At 36.2% G+C, this 18,878-nt stretch overlaps 1 protein-coding gene across 1 annotated transcript in view; it reads right to left on the minus strand.

Annotated features, from left to right (window-relative positions):
- Nucleotides 1-3,210: 3,210 nt before the first annotated feature.
- WDR36 (WD repeat domain 36) overlaps nucleotides 3,211-18,878 on the minus strand; it is a 39,817-nt gene continuing 24,149 nt past the window's right edge. Inside the window, exons 16-23 of the mRNA XM_083351478.1 lie at nucleotides 18,048-18,127; nucleotides 10,730-10,837; nucleotides 9,958-10,055; nucleotides 8,938-9,080; nucleotides 8,130-8,249; nucleotides 7,358-7,439; nucleotides 5,910-6,097; nucleotides 3,211-3,975 (exon numbers count right to left, since the gene is read on the minus strand). Of these exons, the coding sequence (XP_083207604.1) occupies nucleotides 3,826-3,975; nucleotides 5,910-6,097; nucleotides 7,358-7,439; nucleotides 8,130-8,249; nucleotides 8,938-9,080; nucleotides 9,958-10,055; nucleotides 10,730-10,837; nucleotides 18,048-18,127 (969 nt within the window). The 3' untranslated portion in view covers nucleotides 3,211-3,825. The remainder of the gene's footprint in view (nucleotides 3,976-5,909; nucleotides 6,098-7,357; nucleotides 7,440-8,129; nucleotides 8,250-8,937; nucleotides 9,081-9,957; nucleotides 10,056-10,729; nucleotides 10,838-18,047; nucleotides 18,128-18,878) is intronic.

Consider the following 18,878-nt stretch of genomic DNA (forward strand, 5'->3'; position numbering starts at 1 on the left):
CCATTGCTTTTAGTTCTGCTTGAGTCCAGTTCACTATTCCAGCTGTTTATCTAATGACTGGAATTGCCCAGGTGTTGATTGCCTTCATGGTATTTCCTCCATTGAGTTTGGACTTTTAAGATCTTCACTTCTCTTGATGTATTCACCTCTAATCTTTTTCTTGACTTCAGTGTGCTTGATGTTGTCAGCTTGAAGGATACCCAAGTATTTGTAGTAATCTTCCTCATCCAGACTCTTAATGTTATTTTCATGGGGCATCTTGATTCTTTCAATTTTCACTATTTTTCCTTTTTTGATAGTAAGTGTGGCATATTTGTTCAAGCCAAACTCCATTGCAATATCTTGGCTATATATATGGACAGTGTTGAGCAGCGATTCTATTTCAGATGATGTTTTTTCATACAGCTATTATTATTATTATTATTTATTTTTTATTTTAATCCCATTTATATCCCGCCCTTCTCCGAAGACTCAGGGCGGCTTACAATCTAAGCACAAATCAAATGTGCTTAGGAATAGCCTTCATTCTATGTATATGCCTGCTTATTAGGGCTTTCGCCCCCCCCCCCCCCCCAGCGGCATTATTACAAAGTCAGCTTATTGCCCCCAACAATCTGGGTTCTCATTTTACCTACCTCGGAAGGATGGAAGGCTGAGTCAACCTTGAGCCTGGTGGGATGCGAACCTGCACTAATTGCAGGCAGCTGGTGTTACTATTATTATTATTATTATTATTATTATTATTATTATTATTATTATTATTATTATTATTATTCTGGAATGTTAGATGTCCATCAATCTATACTGTTAGGAAGATTCATGGTCTTGCTTTCAAGAAGGATATAAGTTTGTGACAAAATAACTAATTGGAAATACACTATAAACTTTAAAGCTAGTCATACCCTAAGACTAAAATCCTAGTAGAGCTGTCAAAAGCTGGCACGCTCTCTCAAAGGTTAGAGCAGAATGTCTACCCTTTAAACCTACCAGACGTTTAGTGAAGAAATCCTCCTAATCCTTGTCTGTCCAACAATTCTGTCCCAATTTCACAAAGAGCAAAAAGGAAGTCTTAGGAATGGAAAGGTGAGAAAAATTAAAAGCCACATGATCCAAAGTTCTCCCATCCTCTGAATCTGTTTCCAAGAGGGATGACAACATATGCAGTGTAACTAATTTCTCTTTTGTTGTTCCAAATAGGATTCCCTACCATTTCCACTTCAAAATGTGGCCCAGCAAGAAAGTTGTCCATCTTGGAGTTTCTCATCTTCAATTTCTACTTTTTGTTTTTAAATTTCTGCAACATGCATTTTTCTGCATTTAAAAAGAAAAATTGCCATACATCTAGAAACAGTAAGATGACATTTATTATACTAAACTTGTAATCAGTTTCAGTTTTGGTAGCTGAGGCCTTTCAAGCTAGGCTGAACCTGGGGCTGTTTAGGCCTCCTGGTGGTGCTCTTTATTGTATGTAGCTAGCATAGCTAATTAGGATATATAGCTAATGTAAGCTACTGTAGCTTAACAGTATTGCAGTATATTTGTAGTTCTAAGACCAGAGCCTGTAATGCACTGCTAGAATTTTGAATCTCATACCTATTTAAATGGTTCTACTATGTCACCAATATAGCTGTCTTATGAGTTTCTTCAGTGCAATGACATGAATATGTTGACCTATTGGCAAAACATGGGGAAAACGGCCTGAATTTGAGGAATACATACTGCTCATAAGATCAGAAGAGAACTTTTTAAATATAAAATTATATATGCATGTGGTTCAAATATATCTGGTTTCCATCAGATATGTGTTTAAAGACCAAGAGGATTAGTGAAGATTTAAATGTGATGAAAGAATCTAAATGCTGAATAGACAGCACCTTATCTTGGTAATTCCCTCCGCCCTGTGGAACATCCTCCTGAGATCCCCACCCTCCTGGCCTTCTGTCAGTCCTTTGAGGTTCAGCAGATTAGAAAACCAAAGCTGTGAATATTAGTATCATTATTATATCGTTACAATAACAATCTTGTAAATCTGAATTCTCTTCCTCCCCCTCCCCCTTTATATTTGTGAGAATTAGGATGGAAAGTCTAAGGCATTTTCTCACATTTTATTTCTACCCTAGCCTGATTTCTTTTACCTGGCCACTAGCTTTGTTGCTGCTCTTCCTCTCATCCCTGAAGGCTATTCTTGCAGCCTACAAAAAGTTTCTGAAAAGGTGTCAGGACCAATCTTTTCCCCACAAACCTTGAGTTAGTGTAAGGCTGGAAGCCAGGGAAACTCTACAAATTGTTTGGATATGTGGGGATGTGTTGTGTTTAAGATGCCAGGGAGTAAATATGAGTAATTTTGTTTGCACTTATCCTATAAAACACTTTAGGGAATGAATTGAACATATGTACATTTTGTTGGCCTAATTTTTTACAAGAACTACCCCTTACTCATTTTAAGAGACACTTTTTCTAAGATTGTGCGAATAGGATGGTGCCACAATAAACACTTCTTAGCAGATACACTTGGTTAATATAAGCTGCATCGGGGATTTGGGGGCCCCTGGTGAGCTGAATCATAACATCCTATCTGAAAAATCTATCTGAATCCCATCCTGTATGGAGATGCTTTTGCAGTGTGCAGAGCATGCCTGGGTTCCCAGATTAAGTCTTAATTAGTTTGTGGAGAGAGAAAATAGCCCCCCTTCAAAACACCCGCAAAATTTTAGATTCCAAAATATACCCAAGAGGCGCTTCTCTGCAACTATAGACAGTACTAGTTTTTCCTCAACAAAGTCTGCTTCCCTGTCAAGGTAAGGTCACAGTCAAAACAAGACCATTCAGAAGTCTTATCTTCCAGGTGCCACCCTCAAGGCTCTTTCCTTCAGGGCAGCACCTTGAAGAGTGGAAGAAATACTTTCCATTGTTAATGTGATAAATGAGCACTTTAAAGTTACAAATATGTACTGAATTAAAATCAAGGAATATATAAACTTTAGATAAAATTATCATAGCTGTGGTGGTCCATACAAAACCCAAAATTATTAAGACCCAACTAAAATGCACAAATGTGTACAAGCTCTGAATTATTCCAAACTCTTCAGCAGGAGGACATTTAAAAAATAGGAGATTGAGAAAAAGTAAGTCTTAAAATTTGGTGAGATTGTTCATCCACAAAGTGAGTGGTTTAAAATCAATTTTAATACAGAGATTGTAGAGTAATATTTTAATAATGTTACAATTGTTCTACTGTAGATCTATCTACCACTTTGGGACAAAGAAAATTGTCTCAAATTTCTGCTGTAATACAATTAGAATTCTGTATGTGCATCGTCTCTGTATATATGTGTGAATGTAAATATGTGAGCGTGTCTATATTGGAATATGGTAAGAGTTAGCCTGATGTGAACTTTGCAGTTCAAAAATTCTGCTACTTTTATGTTTAATTGTTTAAAAAAATGTTTTTCAACATTCAAGCACTCACATTTTCACTTCCATTTTTATCCCAGTTTCAAAGGGCTCTCACTGGTCCCCATTCATATCACTACAATAGTTCTCTTCACAGAAAAGAATTCCAAAACATTCATGAACCTTTTGTTTCATTTTTGCATAATGAATATTTTTCTGTACTATACTTCTTTTAAGTATTTTATTAACCCTGTACTATTAATTTTGCCCATTATTAGTTTATGAAGATACTAGATTTATATTTCAATTTGAATAAAAACTCAAATTATACTGATAATATTTTAAAAACTGATGTACAACACCCATTATTAGATATACTTATACAAGAAATTAAGAATTCAACATCTTGAATTTCACAGAACAAAAGGTACTTTATAAGAGAGCTGTCTTAATGTAATTTAAAATGCAAATGCTTTGGTTGAATAGAGTCTGCAAATGAATCCAGATTTCTTCAAGTTGGTTTGACAGCTTGGATACTTCTGCCAACAAAGTAGGCTCAGAACAAATGATTTTAAAATGCAACTAAAAAGAGAACAAAAAAACGTAAGTTCATTTAAATGGCATTAACAGGATAAAAATAAGCAAATTGATCTACTGTTTGAGAAAGCTATTACATCACTGTGCCTGTATTAGCTAATAAACTTGTCAGCTCTCCTCAAGAGGATGCAAATCTTTCATAAATCACATTAAAATCTAAGCATGTCCCATTTTATCTATCAAGGAGCATTAATGCACACAAGGCATCTGGGAAGTAGCAGTACTGCAGATAATGCTAAATGCTATTTAAAATTGCTCAATCCTTGTTTATAATAATGTGTAACATAAAAGGGTTCTGCACTAAACACAATAGTTACAATTCATGCCTGGGCATGGGATGGAAATGACACTGGCTGCTCTGATAGTACTTGGACAGCAATGGGATTCTGTTGCTTGCCCTAAAAGAAGGTCCCCAACCTTTTGGGCACCAGGGACCAGTTCCATGGAGAGAGGTTTTTCCGCAGACCAGAGGGTGCATGGTTTTGTGTGCTGCCTGCATCTCGCGGATAGGGCTTTGCTTTTTTGTGCAGACCAGTTGCTGGCATGCCGCAGCCCAGTACTAGTCCATGGATCGGGGGTTGGGGACCTCTGTCCTAAAAGATCTCTCAGCAGCATCTGATAGTGACTATATTATCATTTTTTAATTGTTTGCAAAGGTTGTGTATTCGAGGCACTATTCTGCAATGGTTCCATTCCTTCCTAAGTGGGTGGTTCCATTTAGAATTTTTGGGGAAGAGGTCAGGCCATTGGGCATGCCAGTACATGATGCTGATGGCTTGACCTTCTCCTTCACAGAATTTAACATGAATCTTTGGGAAAGGTTTACTCTTGATGTGAAGTGAGGTGTTATTAGTTATGCATCTCTAACCCAGAAGTTTTGGCCTTGTGTCTGAGAGTTGTGAGAACTGGATGAAGCAGAACACTGACAGAATCACAGCGAGGAAGAATTGCTGTCAATGTGGTAGCCCTTAGATATGCTATCTGTTGTTCTTGATGGGGTTGTACTTCTTGTGAAGGAGTAGGTGTGCAGTCTGGGGCAGGGAGTGTTCTTTTGGATTTGTGGCTTCCACTAAAGCAATACACAAAGGCTATTTCAAGGATAATCTTCAAACAGCTTCAGCTTGTCCTATAATTGTGACCTTTTTGGGTTCAGGAAGTACTGAATAAGGTGGGTCATGCTTTTGCTACCTTTTGGTTAGACTACTTCAATTCATTCAACAAAGGGCTGCCTTTGAAGACAACTTGGAAACTACAGCGGCATTGATTGTCATTAGCCTTTTGGAATTAAATCAAGTTGATCTTTGTTCAAATTCTTCATGACCTTTTCTAACTACTGTTGTGACCATTTGCTTGAGGTGGAATCTATGAAACAGCTGGAAGAGACAACTGCACTTCCCTCTTGAGAAATCAGGGGGCAGAGGTTTGAAAGATGCAAAAAGATTAAAAAAGTAGCAAGTCTCTCAGGTTAGGATGGCCCAATCTTGCTAACATTTAAGACACATGTACAAATGGTTTCTTCTGCAAGGCCTCTGATGTAGAAATATCCACTTAGATGGACGACATTGGTAGAAATTTCACCAATGCCATCCACCAAGCTGATACATCGATTTTATTTTTATAACTGTAAATTGCCTACAGTCTTGTGAATAAGCAATGTACAAATGAGCTTATAACAAATTAAAAAATATATGTGGAAAACACTATTGGGGAAAAAGGAAAAGGCCAGATCTTTTAACTTTTCAGTTTGTTAATAATTTTAATTTAAACTATTTGCATTTTTAATTATTAGCTACCCAGAATGATCTATTATAAGAAAATGCTATATAAGTACTGTGCATAAATAAAATCCCTATTTTTTCTTCTTCTTCTTCAAACACTTCCCAGTAAAGTAAAAGCTGTATATTCAAAGATGTATTTACCTTTAGAAACAAGGCAAGGTATGCCTGAGCTAATTCAAAGTCACACTTTGTATTCAGCATTGCTTCAATCATTCTTAGGAAACTCTGCATCACCTCAATAGAGCCACCGCCATCTGGTGACAAGCCTCTCAGTTCTGTCTCAATATTAGATGGTCCCATGTCCTTCAGAATATTCAATGGAGACTTATCTGTAAAAACATTAAACAATGGTGAAGTGTAGAACATATTCTAGATAGAATAGAATAGAATAGAATAGAATAGAATAGAATAGAATAGAATAGAATAGAATAGAATAGAATAGAATAGAGCTGGAAGGGACCCTGGAGGTCTTCTAGTCCAGCCCCCTGCTCAAGCAGGAGAACCTATACCATCTGAGACAAGTGATTGTCTAACCTCTTTTTAAAAATCTCCAGTGATGGAATGCCCACAATTTTATTCTAGATATCACAGAAACTCTATCATATTTAATTTTAATCTGTGGTTTTGCTTCTCTCCCAGAACACTTACTTCATCTGGATTAGTTCTCACATTGTTTTTGCAAGAAAAATAAAATAAAAATCCTATTTCCAAGAGGCAAGCCATTCCAAAATTCTTGAGTTTTTTGGGGAAGGGTTGTAGGACATAATACAGAGAACACACCTACCAACACAAAATTAACAATGAAAAAGTTGTATTTATTTCTCTAGACACTATTTGATATTCTGTCAATGGAGAAACACAACACCAAAGTACCTCTAGGGCTGAATAGCACCTCGTCACCCTTAGTTTTACCACACACACGGATTGTGTTCTAGGTCATTATCTGAAATACGTGATCTGTGCAGATTTCTCACATTCCTATCCAAACCTTTCTCTCACTGGCATGTTCAGTCCCATCCCTTCTTGCATTTTGCAAGCCGGTGCACTTTTGGCCTCCTGTGTATGTGGGGGAGCCATCATACGTAGGTGTTTATTACAAGTCTGTTGATAGTCTAAGCAATGTACTTATGGTTGTTTCATTTCTGATCTGGTGTTCATGTCTGTCTGGGACATGAACTGCAGTCTCACGATACATAGAACAATGGGTAGATAGATGAACAGACAGACAGGTAGATATGAAGTTGCAAAGGAGTATGGCCATACGGTACCAAAATTATTGATATACATTTACACAATAAGACATTGCACTGACATATAACAAATGCTCATAATTATGTAAGCATCATCAGAATGATATACAGTAGAATAAAAAGGACTCAACGGTGCAACATAATAATGACACTAGTTAGTTAAAATATATTAATTAAATGCCACTTGAAAATATAATACTTTCCTTCTACATTTTTCTATCAATATAGTTATTTATTGGCTAAGTGTGATTGGCCAACACAGGGAATTTGTCTCCAGTGCTTAAGCTCTCAGAGTTAGAACTACCATCAAGTACACTGTCATTTCATATGAAAACTTACAGTTGCTACTTTTTAATGCTTCTTCAAGCTGCAAGTAGAACTCAGATTTTTGAGCCAATATTCCAAGATTTACCACTTTTGACTGGAATTTAAAAAAAAAATCACATCACTTATAAGTACATTCAAGTGTAAAGATATTTTGATGGAATGTTTAAAAACATAAACTAGGAATCATCACAAAGCAGTTCCTACAGATGAATATTTTTTTCCTCCTTCTGCTCAAGTGTTCCCCTCCCATATTCAGAACAGATTTTGAGAGTTATGTATGAGGAAGGACAAGAATCCACAACAACAGAAGAGCTCAGCTTTGGGGGCACTACAATGATATGAATGAATTACGCTAAAGTTATTGTGAAACCGGCCCCTTTTACTGTTGTAATTCATTAACATAATATTAGTGGTTGGCTTCTATCTCATCATCACTATTCTGAAGAAAAATACATAGATTATAGGGCAAGGGAAAGGTCAAGGAAATTTTACCACTGACAGAGGACTCAAATGGAGCATAAAACATCTGCTTTAAATATTAGCCCCACTTTTAATATTCAAAAATTATGCTGTTAACATATACTAAAGGTACAAGAGACTAGAAGTGAAAAAATACAGGATGCACCAAGATCAGGTAGTGCAAGTTACCCCTGATATAGCACTTAAAACTCACATGGCTAACAGGAAGATATGGTTAAGCTTATACCAGAAACAGTTCTGAGACACTTAGGAACTCTGAGGAAAAAAGGCAAAAAAGTTTTTGTACAATCAATTCTCTTTTTACCTGCTGTCCATCACTTTCATGCTCAACAGAAGCAAACTGTGGTATAAGACCAGGAACTGTGGGAATGAAGAATGGTGCAGATTTTGGTACTTTTGGTGGCTCTTTGGGCTTATTCTTTTGCTGTGAATGGGAATTATCACATCATCATTGTCACATCTTTATGGAAATCCAATATTCACAATCAAATTATTAGTACTTATATTAACAAGTGAAGTTATTAACTTCCTTGCTATTAAAAACACTGAAAACCCATCTAAAAATTACACACAGAATAATCATAAATCAAAATGAGTTATCAGTATTTTGGAACTGTTACTATTACCATTTGCAAAAATATTATGATTTAGTGAACTGTATGAATACAAGAAGGTATTTGCTTCACTATGCCAGTTATTTTTTTTTAAATTGCACTGGCACATTATCTCATAACTGGCTGTGTGGCTGAGACAAAAAAGTATTCCTATGGCAAATAATCAGGGCTTTTTTTCTCATAGAACGCTCAGAACGGAGTTCTGGCATCTTTTTTGGATGGAACCTCGTAGGGTAGGCAAGGCGGGTTCTATGACATGTGTAAGTTCAGGCACCTTTTTCTTTTACAAAAAAGCACTGCAAATAATACTTTCTTAATAGGTATTCTATCTTTTCTGTTTTGGGGAAAAATGTATTTTTTTGGTCCAACTCTATGTATGATTACATTTGAGGGACATTACTACTTTGTAAGTGAAAATACTGAATTTATTAAAATAAAAGTCTTACAGTAATAGAAACAACTCCTAGTATCTTTATATACAAGTCATAAAATGGGTACCTTAATAATATCTAAATTGAGCAAGTTTTTCCATCTAGATTCTGGCAGCAACGAAAGAGTCACAATTGTTTCTCCCAGCTGTTGTGGAGATTCATATTGTATCATTTCATCATTTGTTTCATCCTCTTCTGTAACATCTTCAACTTTCAATTGTAAAAGAAAAACATATATTACCAAACACCAATCCAGACAATGGCTAAGAATGTATATTCCAATCTTTAATACAACACAACAAAAGTCTTCTCTGAAATTCATCATTTGCGGCTAAAATTAACTGGATAAGACTTATTTTGCCAGGGTTGTGGATCTACACAAACAATATGCCTGTTTGTCCAATTCTATCCCATTATCACTATTTTCACCAATACACCTAGATGTGTGGAAGTCAATTCCCAGAATTCCCCAGCCAGCCATGCTGGATGGGAAATTCTGGGAATTGATTTCCATAGCTCTTGAAGTATTTGACATTGAGAAATACTGTCTTATATCAATGAATTTTAGATTATAAGACCATGGCTTTGCACTGTAATAATTTATTAGGTATTTTAAATCAGTGCTGGGCTATCAATTTTTGACAACCTTTTAATCTGATAATTATAATTAGTGTAATTATAAAGATTTTACATTATTTGCTCTATTCTACTTGAAAGGGAAAGATTAAAATAATAAATCTTTAATTAAGCCCACTGCCATTCAAGCTAAGAAACATTCTAAGGCTTACTATTGTTGACTACTTCCTAAATAAGATTTCAAATGCAGCATTGCTAGTAACACAAATGACTCATGATTTTCCAGTGAATATATTGTTTTACTAAACAAAAACTTTTAGTAAAGTTTTTGCTGTGGTAAAAAGTTTAAGATAACAATTTACCTAGATCCTGCTATCAAAATAAATAGAAATACAGTATATATGTCCCAAATTATATTAATGTGATTTTCAACAAGAAATTCCAAAATATTATATATTTTGTTAATGTGATTCTCTGAAATTATTTCAAGGCCTCTCTCTACATGTAGTACCTTCAGTTGAACAGGTACCAGGAAGTGTTACAACAGAAGGCTCATAATCAGATGGAAGAGGGCGCAAGGAAACAAGTGAAAACAGGGAACGGTTAGACCTACAAAGAAAATTTAAAAAGCAAGAAATAATAATAATGATAATAATAATAGTTCATTGCGAAAAGCAGCTGTACTTGGAACAGATATCCTGTGACAATATCTTTAACACCACCAAGCAACATCATCTCTTTATCGCAGGTCCTTGGGAAGGACTTGATAGCTAAAAATGCCAAATCAAATCTAAACATCTGGCTATTAAGGCTGATGAATAATAATAATACCACAAGGAGCTGGTTAAAGTTCAGTATTATTAGAGAAAAAAACTCTAGGCTTTACTTTAGCAGCCTAAGTACAAGCTTTGCCGGCTAATTGCATGAAACTTAAAATTGCAAATTTAGTCTAAATTTCTAACAAATAAACTACAATATTAAATCAGTATACTGACCATCTTTCAAAAACCCGGGACAGATGCTAGATGTACAAAAAAAGAAATAAATGTCTATACTCCAGATATTTCTTAAAAATGAAAGCCTTTACATTTCAGTTACATTAGGAAAATGGTCCTACCATACTTATCTGATTGGTATCAACTGCACACTAGAAAGCACTTTTTAAAAGGGAGAAATCATCACATAATTGTAATTGTAACATGGAACAGTCCACAGAATAGAAATAGTCAAATCGTTTAAAAACAGAACTGCAAAGTAATTTAATCTGATACTGATGAACTTACCACAAGTAAATTCCAAGGTCATCTACATGACAGGAAGCAAGGAAGTCTCCAGTTGGAGACATAGTAATGCTTACTGCTGCTGAATCTAGTAGGAAACAATCAACCAGGCTGCAAAAAAATAAATAAAAATCCATTCACATAGTAGATAATGCATGAAAATAAATCTGTTCTTTTTTCCACTTTTCAAACACTGTCTGTCAAAGCTGTTCATATCAATATTAAAAAAAGAACAGGCCCTGAACACACACACACACACACACACACACACACACACACACATATTCTCTCAACCCACTCTCCCCCTTTTTTTCCAGCTACCAAATCTGAGATGGAGGATGATGGCTATCTGGAATAGATATGGATGCTTTGCTGTAAAAAGAAAGGGAAAGTTTATTTCCTGGGAACTCAGCCAATAGCCCAGAGCTACATTAAGCAGTAAGATCTACTTCATCCTTCCTAAACCACATCCCCAATTTGGCTCAATGTCTGCCTAAATAAAAGTTTGTCATGAATAAAATACAACTATAAAAGGATTCAGGGTTGACCTTGCCAATCTAAGGTTGTTCAAACATCTCCCCAACTTGTTTCCATTTGTACTGCTGATAGCTGAATTTTAACAAAATAACAGATTTAGTAGGGGGATATTTGGTACATCTAACCAAGACCTTTGAGAGTTAAGTAAGCAAGCAAATATCCATATTCTCTTGTCATCTTTTTTCATGCTCAAAAGATCATAACGAAAGATCTCACACCTGCTTTAAAATTTAACCTTTCAAAATTTATACTTTTCTTCATAAATCATTGCTTTCATTTAATTTCATATTAAAATAACTTTCTAAATATAAGCATCTATCATTCCAATATTACCTATCTGATGTCTTTTGAGAACTGTCTAGTTTAAAAATCATCCTTCTCACGTCTCTTCTAGATTCAAAATGCTAAAGAAGAATATGTGGTAGCCTATGAGAAACCTGCAGTGTTAGTCTAACTGTAGCATTTATTTTATTTTTTGTTAAACATTTTCTTTCTGATCTGAACTTGTGTCTTCTAAATGTGATTTTCCTTTAATCATTTGTGTTTTGCTTGTGTGTTGCATAGTTGCCAGAAAGGATAATTCCTTTTTGGTAAGGATAACTTAATTTAGCCTTGAAGATTAATTATATATTTGCTTTGTACCAAGTGTCCTTGGTGAACCTGTATTGTATTTTTTCTTATTCTTTTTTTTCTTATTCAACAGTTGTTCCTTTTTATTAGTTTATAATATAAAATACAAAAACAAAGCAAATAATAAGAAAAGTAGGGGAGGGAAAAGGGAAGAGAAAAGTGTAGAGAAGGGAAAAAGAAATTAAAGGCATTGACTTCTGACTCCCTTTGGTTCAGTAGAATAAGTAACCTCGAACCTCAACTTTAATAACAACAACAAAAATAAAGTTGGAAGGGACCTTGGAGGTCATCTAGTCCAACCCCCTGCTCAGGCAGGAAACCCTATACCATTTCAGACAAATGGCTATCCAGTCTCCTCTTAAAAACTTCCAGTGTTGGAATATTCACAACTTCTGGAGGCAGATAGTTCCACTGATTAATTGTTCTAACTGTCAGGAAATTTCTCTTTAATTCTAGGTCGCTTCTCTCTTTGGTTAGTTTCCATTCTTACTTCTTGTATTGCCTTCAGGTGCTTTGGAGAATAGCTTGACTCCCTCTTCTTTGAGGCAACCCCTGAGATATTGGAAAATCATGTCACCCCTCACCCTTCTCTTCATTAAACTAGACATACCCAATTCCAGCAACCGTTCCTTATATGTTTTAGCCTCCACTCCACTAATCATCTTTTGTTGTTCTTCTCTGTACTTTTTCTAGAGTCTCAACATATTTTTTACATTGTGGTGACCAAAAGTGGATGCAGTGTTCCAAGTGTGGCCTGACCAAGGCATTGTAAAGTGGTATTAATACTTCACGTGATCTTGATTCTATCCCTCTGTTAATGCAGCCTAGCACTGTTGGCTTTTTTGGCAGCTGCAGCACACTGCTGGCTCGTATCTAAGTGATTGTCCACTAGGACTCTGAGATCCCTCTCACAGTTACTACTATGGAGCAAGGTACCACCTATACTATATCTGTGTATTTGGTTTTTCTTGCCTAAATGTAGAACTTTACTTTTTTCACCACTCAATTTCATTTTGTTAGATAGCACCCAATGTTCAAGTTTGTCAAGATCCTTCTATATCTTAAGCCTATCTTCTGGAGTGTTGGCTATTCCTGCCAGCTTGGTGTTGTCTGCAAATTTGATGAGTTCCCCATCTATCCCCTCATCCAAATCACTGATGAAGATGTTGAAGAGCACTGGGCCCAGAAAAGAGCCCTGGGGCACCCCAATACACACTTTCCTCCATGTAGATGCACTTCCATTGAGGACCACACACTGAATACGACCAGTCAGCCAGCTACAAATCCATCTGGTGGTGATGCTGTCTAACCCACATTTTTCTATCCTATCAATTAGTAGGTTGTAGTCTCCTTTATCAAATGCTTTACTGAAGTCCAAGTAAATTATATCCACAGCATTCCTCTGGTCCACTAATTTTGTCACCTAGTCAAATAAAGCAATAAGAATGGTCTGGCATGATCTGTTTTTGACAAACCCACATTGAGTTTTCATAATGACTTTGTTTGCCTCTCGGTGTTCGCTTATCTGTTGCTTGATTTTCTTTTCCAGTATCTTCCAAGGTATCGAGGTCAGGCTGATAGGTCTATAGTTTCCTGGAAACATTTCCCCCCCTTTTTGAAGATGGGAACAACATCAGCTCCTTTCTAGTCCTCTGGTAGTTCCCCACCGTTCCAAGATCTTTGAAAGATATAGTTCAGTGGTTCTGAGATCACATCTGCCAGTTCCTTGATAACCTTGGAGTGTAGTCCATCTGGTCCTGGTGATTTGAACTTGTCTAGGCGGGACAGGTACTCACTTACCATTTTCTTGCCTATCTTAACTTGTGTTTCTAATCTGTTTTTAAGGTACTGTTTTTGATAGGTTGGACTGTTTTTTCCCTTTGTGTAAAGACAGATTGAAAAAACGAGTTAAGTAGTTCTGCTTTCTCCCTGTTGCTTGTCACCTTCTTGCCACTGTCTCCCACTAATGGACCAATCATTTCCTTAACCTTTTTCTTGTTTTTTACATGTTGAAAGAAGTTTTTTTTGTTAAAACTTTTCACTTTTACATGATAGTATAAACTAGCCATTTCTATAACAACAGATTTATGTAATCAGTAAAATCCAAAATCAAAGTTTCATTTTTTTCCACCTCAAGCACAAAGTCCAGAAGCAGTTTCCAAGTAGAAACAAAAGTACTTGTGTTTTTTTCTTTTATCAAAGCAGTCAATTTAGCTATGTCTGTTAACTCCATCAGTGAACCTGTATAAAAATATTCTAAACATTCAAATCTTAATTGGATGCACAATACATTCAATGGCCGAATACAATACAGGTTCACTGATGGAGTTAACAAAGATGGCTAAATTGACTGCTTTAATAAAAGAAAAAAAACCAAGTACTTTTTATTCCAAACAATACCTATAAAACTTGAGAAAAATGTTTTTTAAGATCTAATTTCATTAATCTTGAAATTTGGCAAGGAAAGAAAGCTAGAATTAAGATGAAAATGTTACAAGATGCCAAGGAAAATGGAAGTCTTGGTTTACCAGAGTGAGTTTTATATTATCAAGCATCAGTGCTAACATGGGTAAAAGAATGGACAACTCTTAGAAACAAAAGGGGCATGATTTACAATTGGGGTGGCACGCTTTTTTATGGTACGGGAAAAATAAAATTCATAAATACTTCAAAAATGACCATATGAGAAATGCATTATTAACAACATGGGAAAAAATAAAATGTAAAATATATTTGAAAATTCCAGGGTGGTTGTCAACAATGGAAGCATTTGTACATCAAAATTTAGTGGACTCTGAAAAAATCTGGACAAATACAGATATTCTAAACTCTGAAGGGATTTAAAATCTAATAAACAAGAAATGGAAAATCAGGGTATCAATTTATCATGGTGGGCACAATTACAAATGCAAGCTAGATATGATAAAGATATTAAAGTGTATGGATTTTATAAGGAACAAACTGTGTTTGATAAGATGTTAACTTCTGATGAGAAACTAATTAAGAAAATGTATATTTTTTTATAACTTTGAATTTTTATAACTTTGTCCCAGTCCCCAAGAAAACTGCAGTTGAGTGCCTGAATGACTACAAACCTGTTGCATTAATGTCTGTAGTCATGAAATACTTCAAAAGACTGGTTCTCCAACATCTCTGGACATGCCTCCCACTGGATTTCGATAAACATCAATTTGCCTACAGGGGGAATAGGTCGACAGTCGATGCCAAAGCTACTGCTTTACACTCTGTAGCAAGTCATCTTGAGAAATCTGGAAGCTATGTCAGGATGCTTTTTGTTTATTATAGCTCAGCTTTCAACAACATTTTGCCGGGCATTCTCATTGACAAGCTGACTGACTTGAAATTTTCCGCCTCGATCTGCGATTGGATTCAAGACTTTCTTAGGGACCGATTACAAACAGTGAGGGTCGGGTCTGCTTTGTCCACCCCCCTGAAGCTTTGCACCGGCTTGCCACAGGGCTGTGTGCTTAGCCCCTACCTGTACTCTTTGTACACATATGACTGTGTATCATCTGACCCATCTACTGCGATAAAGTTCGCAGATGATACTACCGTGGTGGGTCTTATTACAGGTGGGGATGAGACAGGATACAGGGCGGATGTACAAAAACTATCCAACTTGCACCTGAACATCGGCAAGACGAAAGAGATGGTGCTAGACTTCCGGAGAAAAAAGGAGGAACCTGCCCCACTTTACATCGGGGAGGACTGTGTGGAGAGTTTCCTCCTTTAAATTTCTGGGAGTCTACCTCTGTGAAGATCTGACCTGGAAAGTTAATACAACCCAGGTGGCCAGAAAGGCCCAACAGAGACTTCACTTTGTCAGGGTCTTGCAGAAGAACAGGGTAGAACAACAGCTTATGACCCTCTTTTACTGGTCTACTATAGAGAGCGTCCTCGACGCTGAGATTGTCGATCAGAAGGTCGGCAGTTTGGCAGGTCGAATCCCGAGTGCCGCGTAACAGAGTGAGCACCTGTTACTCGTTCCAGCTTCTGCTAACCTAGCAGTTTGAAAGCACGTAAAAATGCAAGTAGAAAAATAGGGACCACTACGGTGGGAAGGTAACAGCGTTCTGTGCGCCTTTGGCGTCTAGTCATGCCAGCCACATGACCACGGAGACGTCCTTGGACAAGCGCTGGCTCTTCGGCTTTGAAACGGAGATGAGCACCGGCCCCTAGAGTTGGAAACGACTAGCACGCATGTGCGGGGGAACCTTTACCTTATGCTGGTCTGACAGCCATGGATAGGAAAGTATTACAGAGGGTGGTGAGCACAGCACAAGACATTGTGGGCTGTCCCCTGACACCACTGGATGACATCGCCAGGGCTCGCTGCCTTGGAAGAGTGAGGAAAATTCTCAGGGATGACTCACACCCTGGACGGTAGTATCTCTTTACTCTCCTACCATCGGGTAGGAGATACAGGAGTATAGCCAGCCATACCAACAGGCTGAAGAATGGCTTTTATCCATGGGCTGTTAGGCTTTTGAATGGGAAATAATTTTATAAACTTTATGCATAATTGACTTGCCAGGCCGATGTGTTGTGCAATTAGCTCACATGGTGTATGGAGAGTTTGTGTCAGTGTAAGTTGGGGGTGGGGGCACGAAGGGAGACTCAGCCAATCTCAATGTATACATGGTTGTACTTTGACAATAAAGGTTCATTCATTTGAAAATGGAAAGCGAACAAGTTAAAGAAACAATGATAAGATGGGTGGAAAAAAATGGATACAGTATAGAATTAGAAAAATGGCAAAAACTATGAGAAAGAAATTATAAACTGACAATGTCAACTTCCTACAAAGAAAATTTATATAAAATGTTTTATAGATGGCACTTGCCACCAGCAAGACTAGCAAAAATGTTCAAAAACATGTCAGATAGATGTTGGAAATGTAAAGATAAGTCAGGCACTTATTATCATGTGTGGTGGACACGTGACAAAGTAAAGAGTTATTGGGAAAAGATACATAGTTGGCTAGAAAAGATGTTGGGAGAACACGTAGATTTTAAACCTGAACTTTTTTTATTAGGTATAATGCCAGAAAAGACTGATAAACAAAGAATATATTTGATTTTGCATGTTACAACAGCGGCAAGAATTATACTTGTGCAATATTGGAAAAATGAAGGAATACTACCAGATGAAGAAATAATTAAAAAAATACTAGAATGTGCAGAGATGGATAGACTGACTATGACACTGAAAGAAAAAAGAAGAAACAGAATATTACCAAACTTGGGACTTATTTTATCGATGGCTAGAGGAAAGAATAAAGGATTAGGAATTAAATATGTATTAGCGAATGTAAACTCAGACAGCACATTTGTTGAATAAATATGATTGAATGTATGGAAAAAAACCAATATTTTTTTTTTAAAAAGATTTGAACGTATCATTTCTACATATCTGCAAGTTAAACAGTCCTTTTGAAAACATCTTTTACTGACATCAATTTTGATATGAATCAAGTAATTATTGTATGTGAAATGAGATCTGTCAGAAACGTGATTGTGCATATCATGTACTTCCTGCTTTAATAGTGTCAAATTGTTTGCTATCTTTTTCTGGATCTATACACTATATTGATAATGCATTTGATACAGGGTAATTAACTTACAGCAGTTGCAAAAATGTAATAAAATATTTTACTATTAAACTTGAAAATTCTATTTGCAAGAAATATTTCAGTACAGAATACAGAGAAGGAATATTATCCCTGGAATACAAGCTATCAGCTTTTGCACATGCAGTCATGTAAAAAAGGAAGTACACCCTCTTTGAGTTCTATGATTTTATGTATCGGGTCATAGTAAAAATCTGGTCCTAGCAGTTCTTAAAAGTAGGTAAATACAACCTCAAATGAACAACAACGTATGACATATTATACCATGTCATCATTTATTTTATATAACTGTTGATGCTGCATTCAAATTCCCATATATTCTGAAGCACTTTTTGGATGTCAGATACACTAGCAGCTATTCCTGGCCTTTATTTATAGTTTTTTTTTAACATTGTACAAAATAAAACAACTTACTTTGCTACATCTTTCAAAATCAAAAACTTTTGTTATTTCAATCCTGAAAATATGATACAATATACAGAGGTAACATGTAAGTTTACTTACCATCCAGATGGTAGATCCCAAGTCCTAATGGTACAATCCATTGATGCAGTTATTAGCCAACGGCCATCAGGACTGAAAGTCTACAAAAAATTATAATTAAACTTTTATTGGGTAACAGTGGCCTTTTCATTGATAAAATTAATTTAGTTCGAATCAAACTTATAACGGTGTGTCTTATAATTGATCTAGTTTGGAACCAGAACAAACTGTTCATTAACAATATTACAATATTTTTAAAAAGTCCCAATTTTTTAATACTTCTAAGGCTTGCTGCTCTATTGTTAGAAAGATATTTGTACCATTTATATTTTCAACTCATTAATCTAGAGTTCCGGCTGTTCTCTTTGTACTGAATCATGCTTGACTGAACTTAGAACACCTAACCCTTTGAAACCTTTAATGAACCTTGAATGCAAACACGAAGTCAACATTTTGGCTTGGATAAATTCTTTGTGTTATTTTTTTCAGGCAAATCTTTAGATAAAGCTAGATTCTTTACTGTCTCTATAATCTTTCAATGGCGTTAACTGTGGTGAATTTCTTTTTCATTCCATTTTCTTAACCAGTAGAGGAAGTCCTTGATGTACAACCACAATTGGGACTAGATTCTCGGTGATTGAGCAAAGCAATAATTGAGACGTCACATGATACTTCACTCAACAGGCATAATCCTAGCACTTCTAGTTGCAGTTATTAAGCAATCTCCTGGGTTGTGAAGTAGTTGGAGTGAAAGAGATGCCTGCTGAAAGATTTCAGCTCTACACAGAATTGAAATCCTTCGGCAGAACATTCTTTAAGAGTGAAAGGGCTGCCTACTGGACAGTTTCACAC

This window comes from Vipera ursinii (genome assembly GCF_947247035.1).
Source record: "Vipera ursinii genome assembly, chromosome: 2".
NCBI lineage: Eukaryota > Metazoa > Chordata > Lepidosauria > Squamata > Viperidae > Vipera > Vipera ursinii.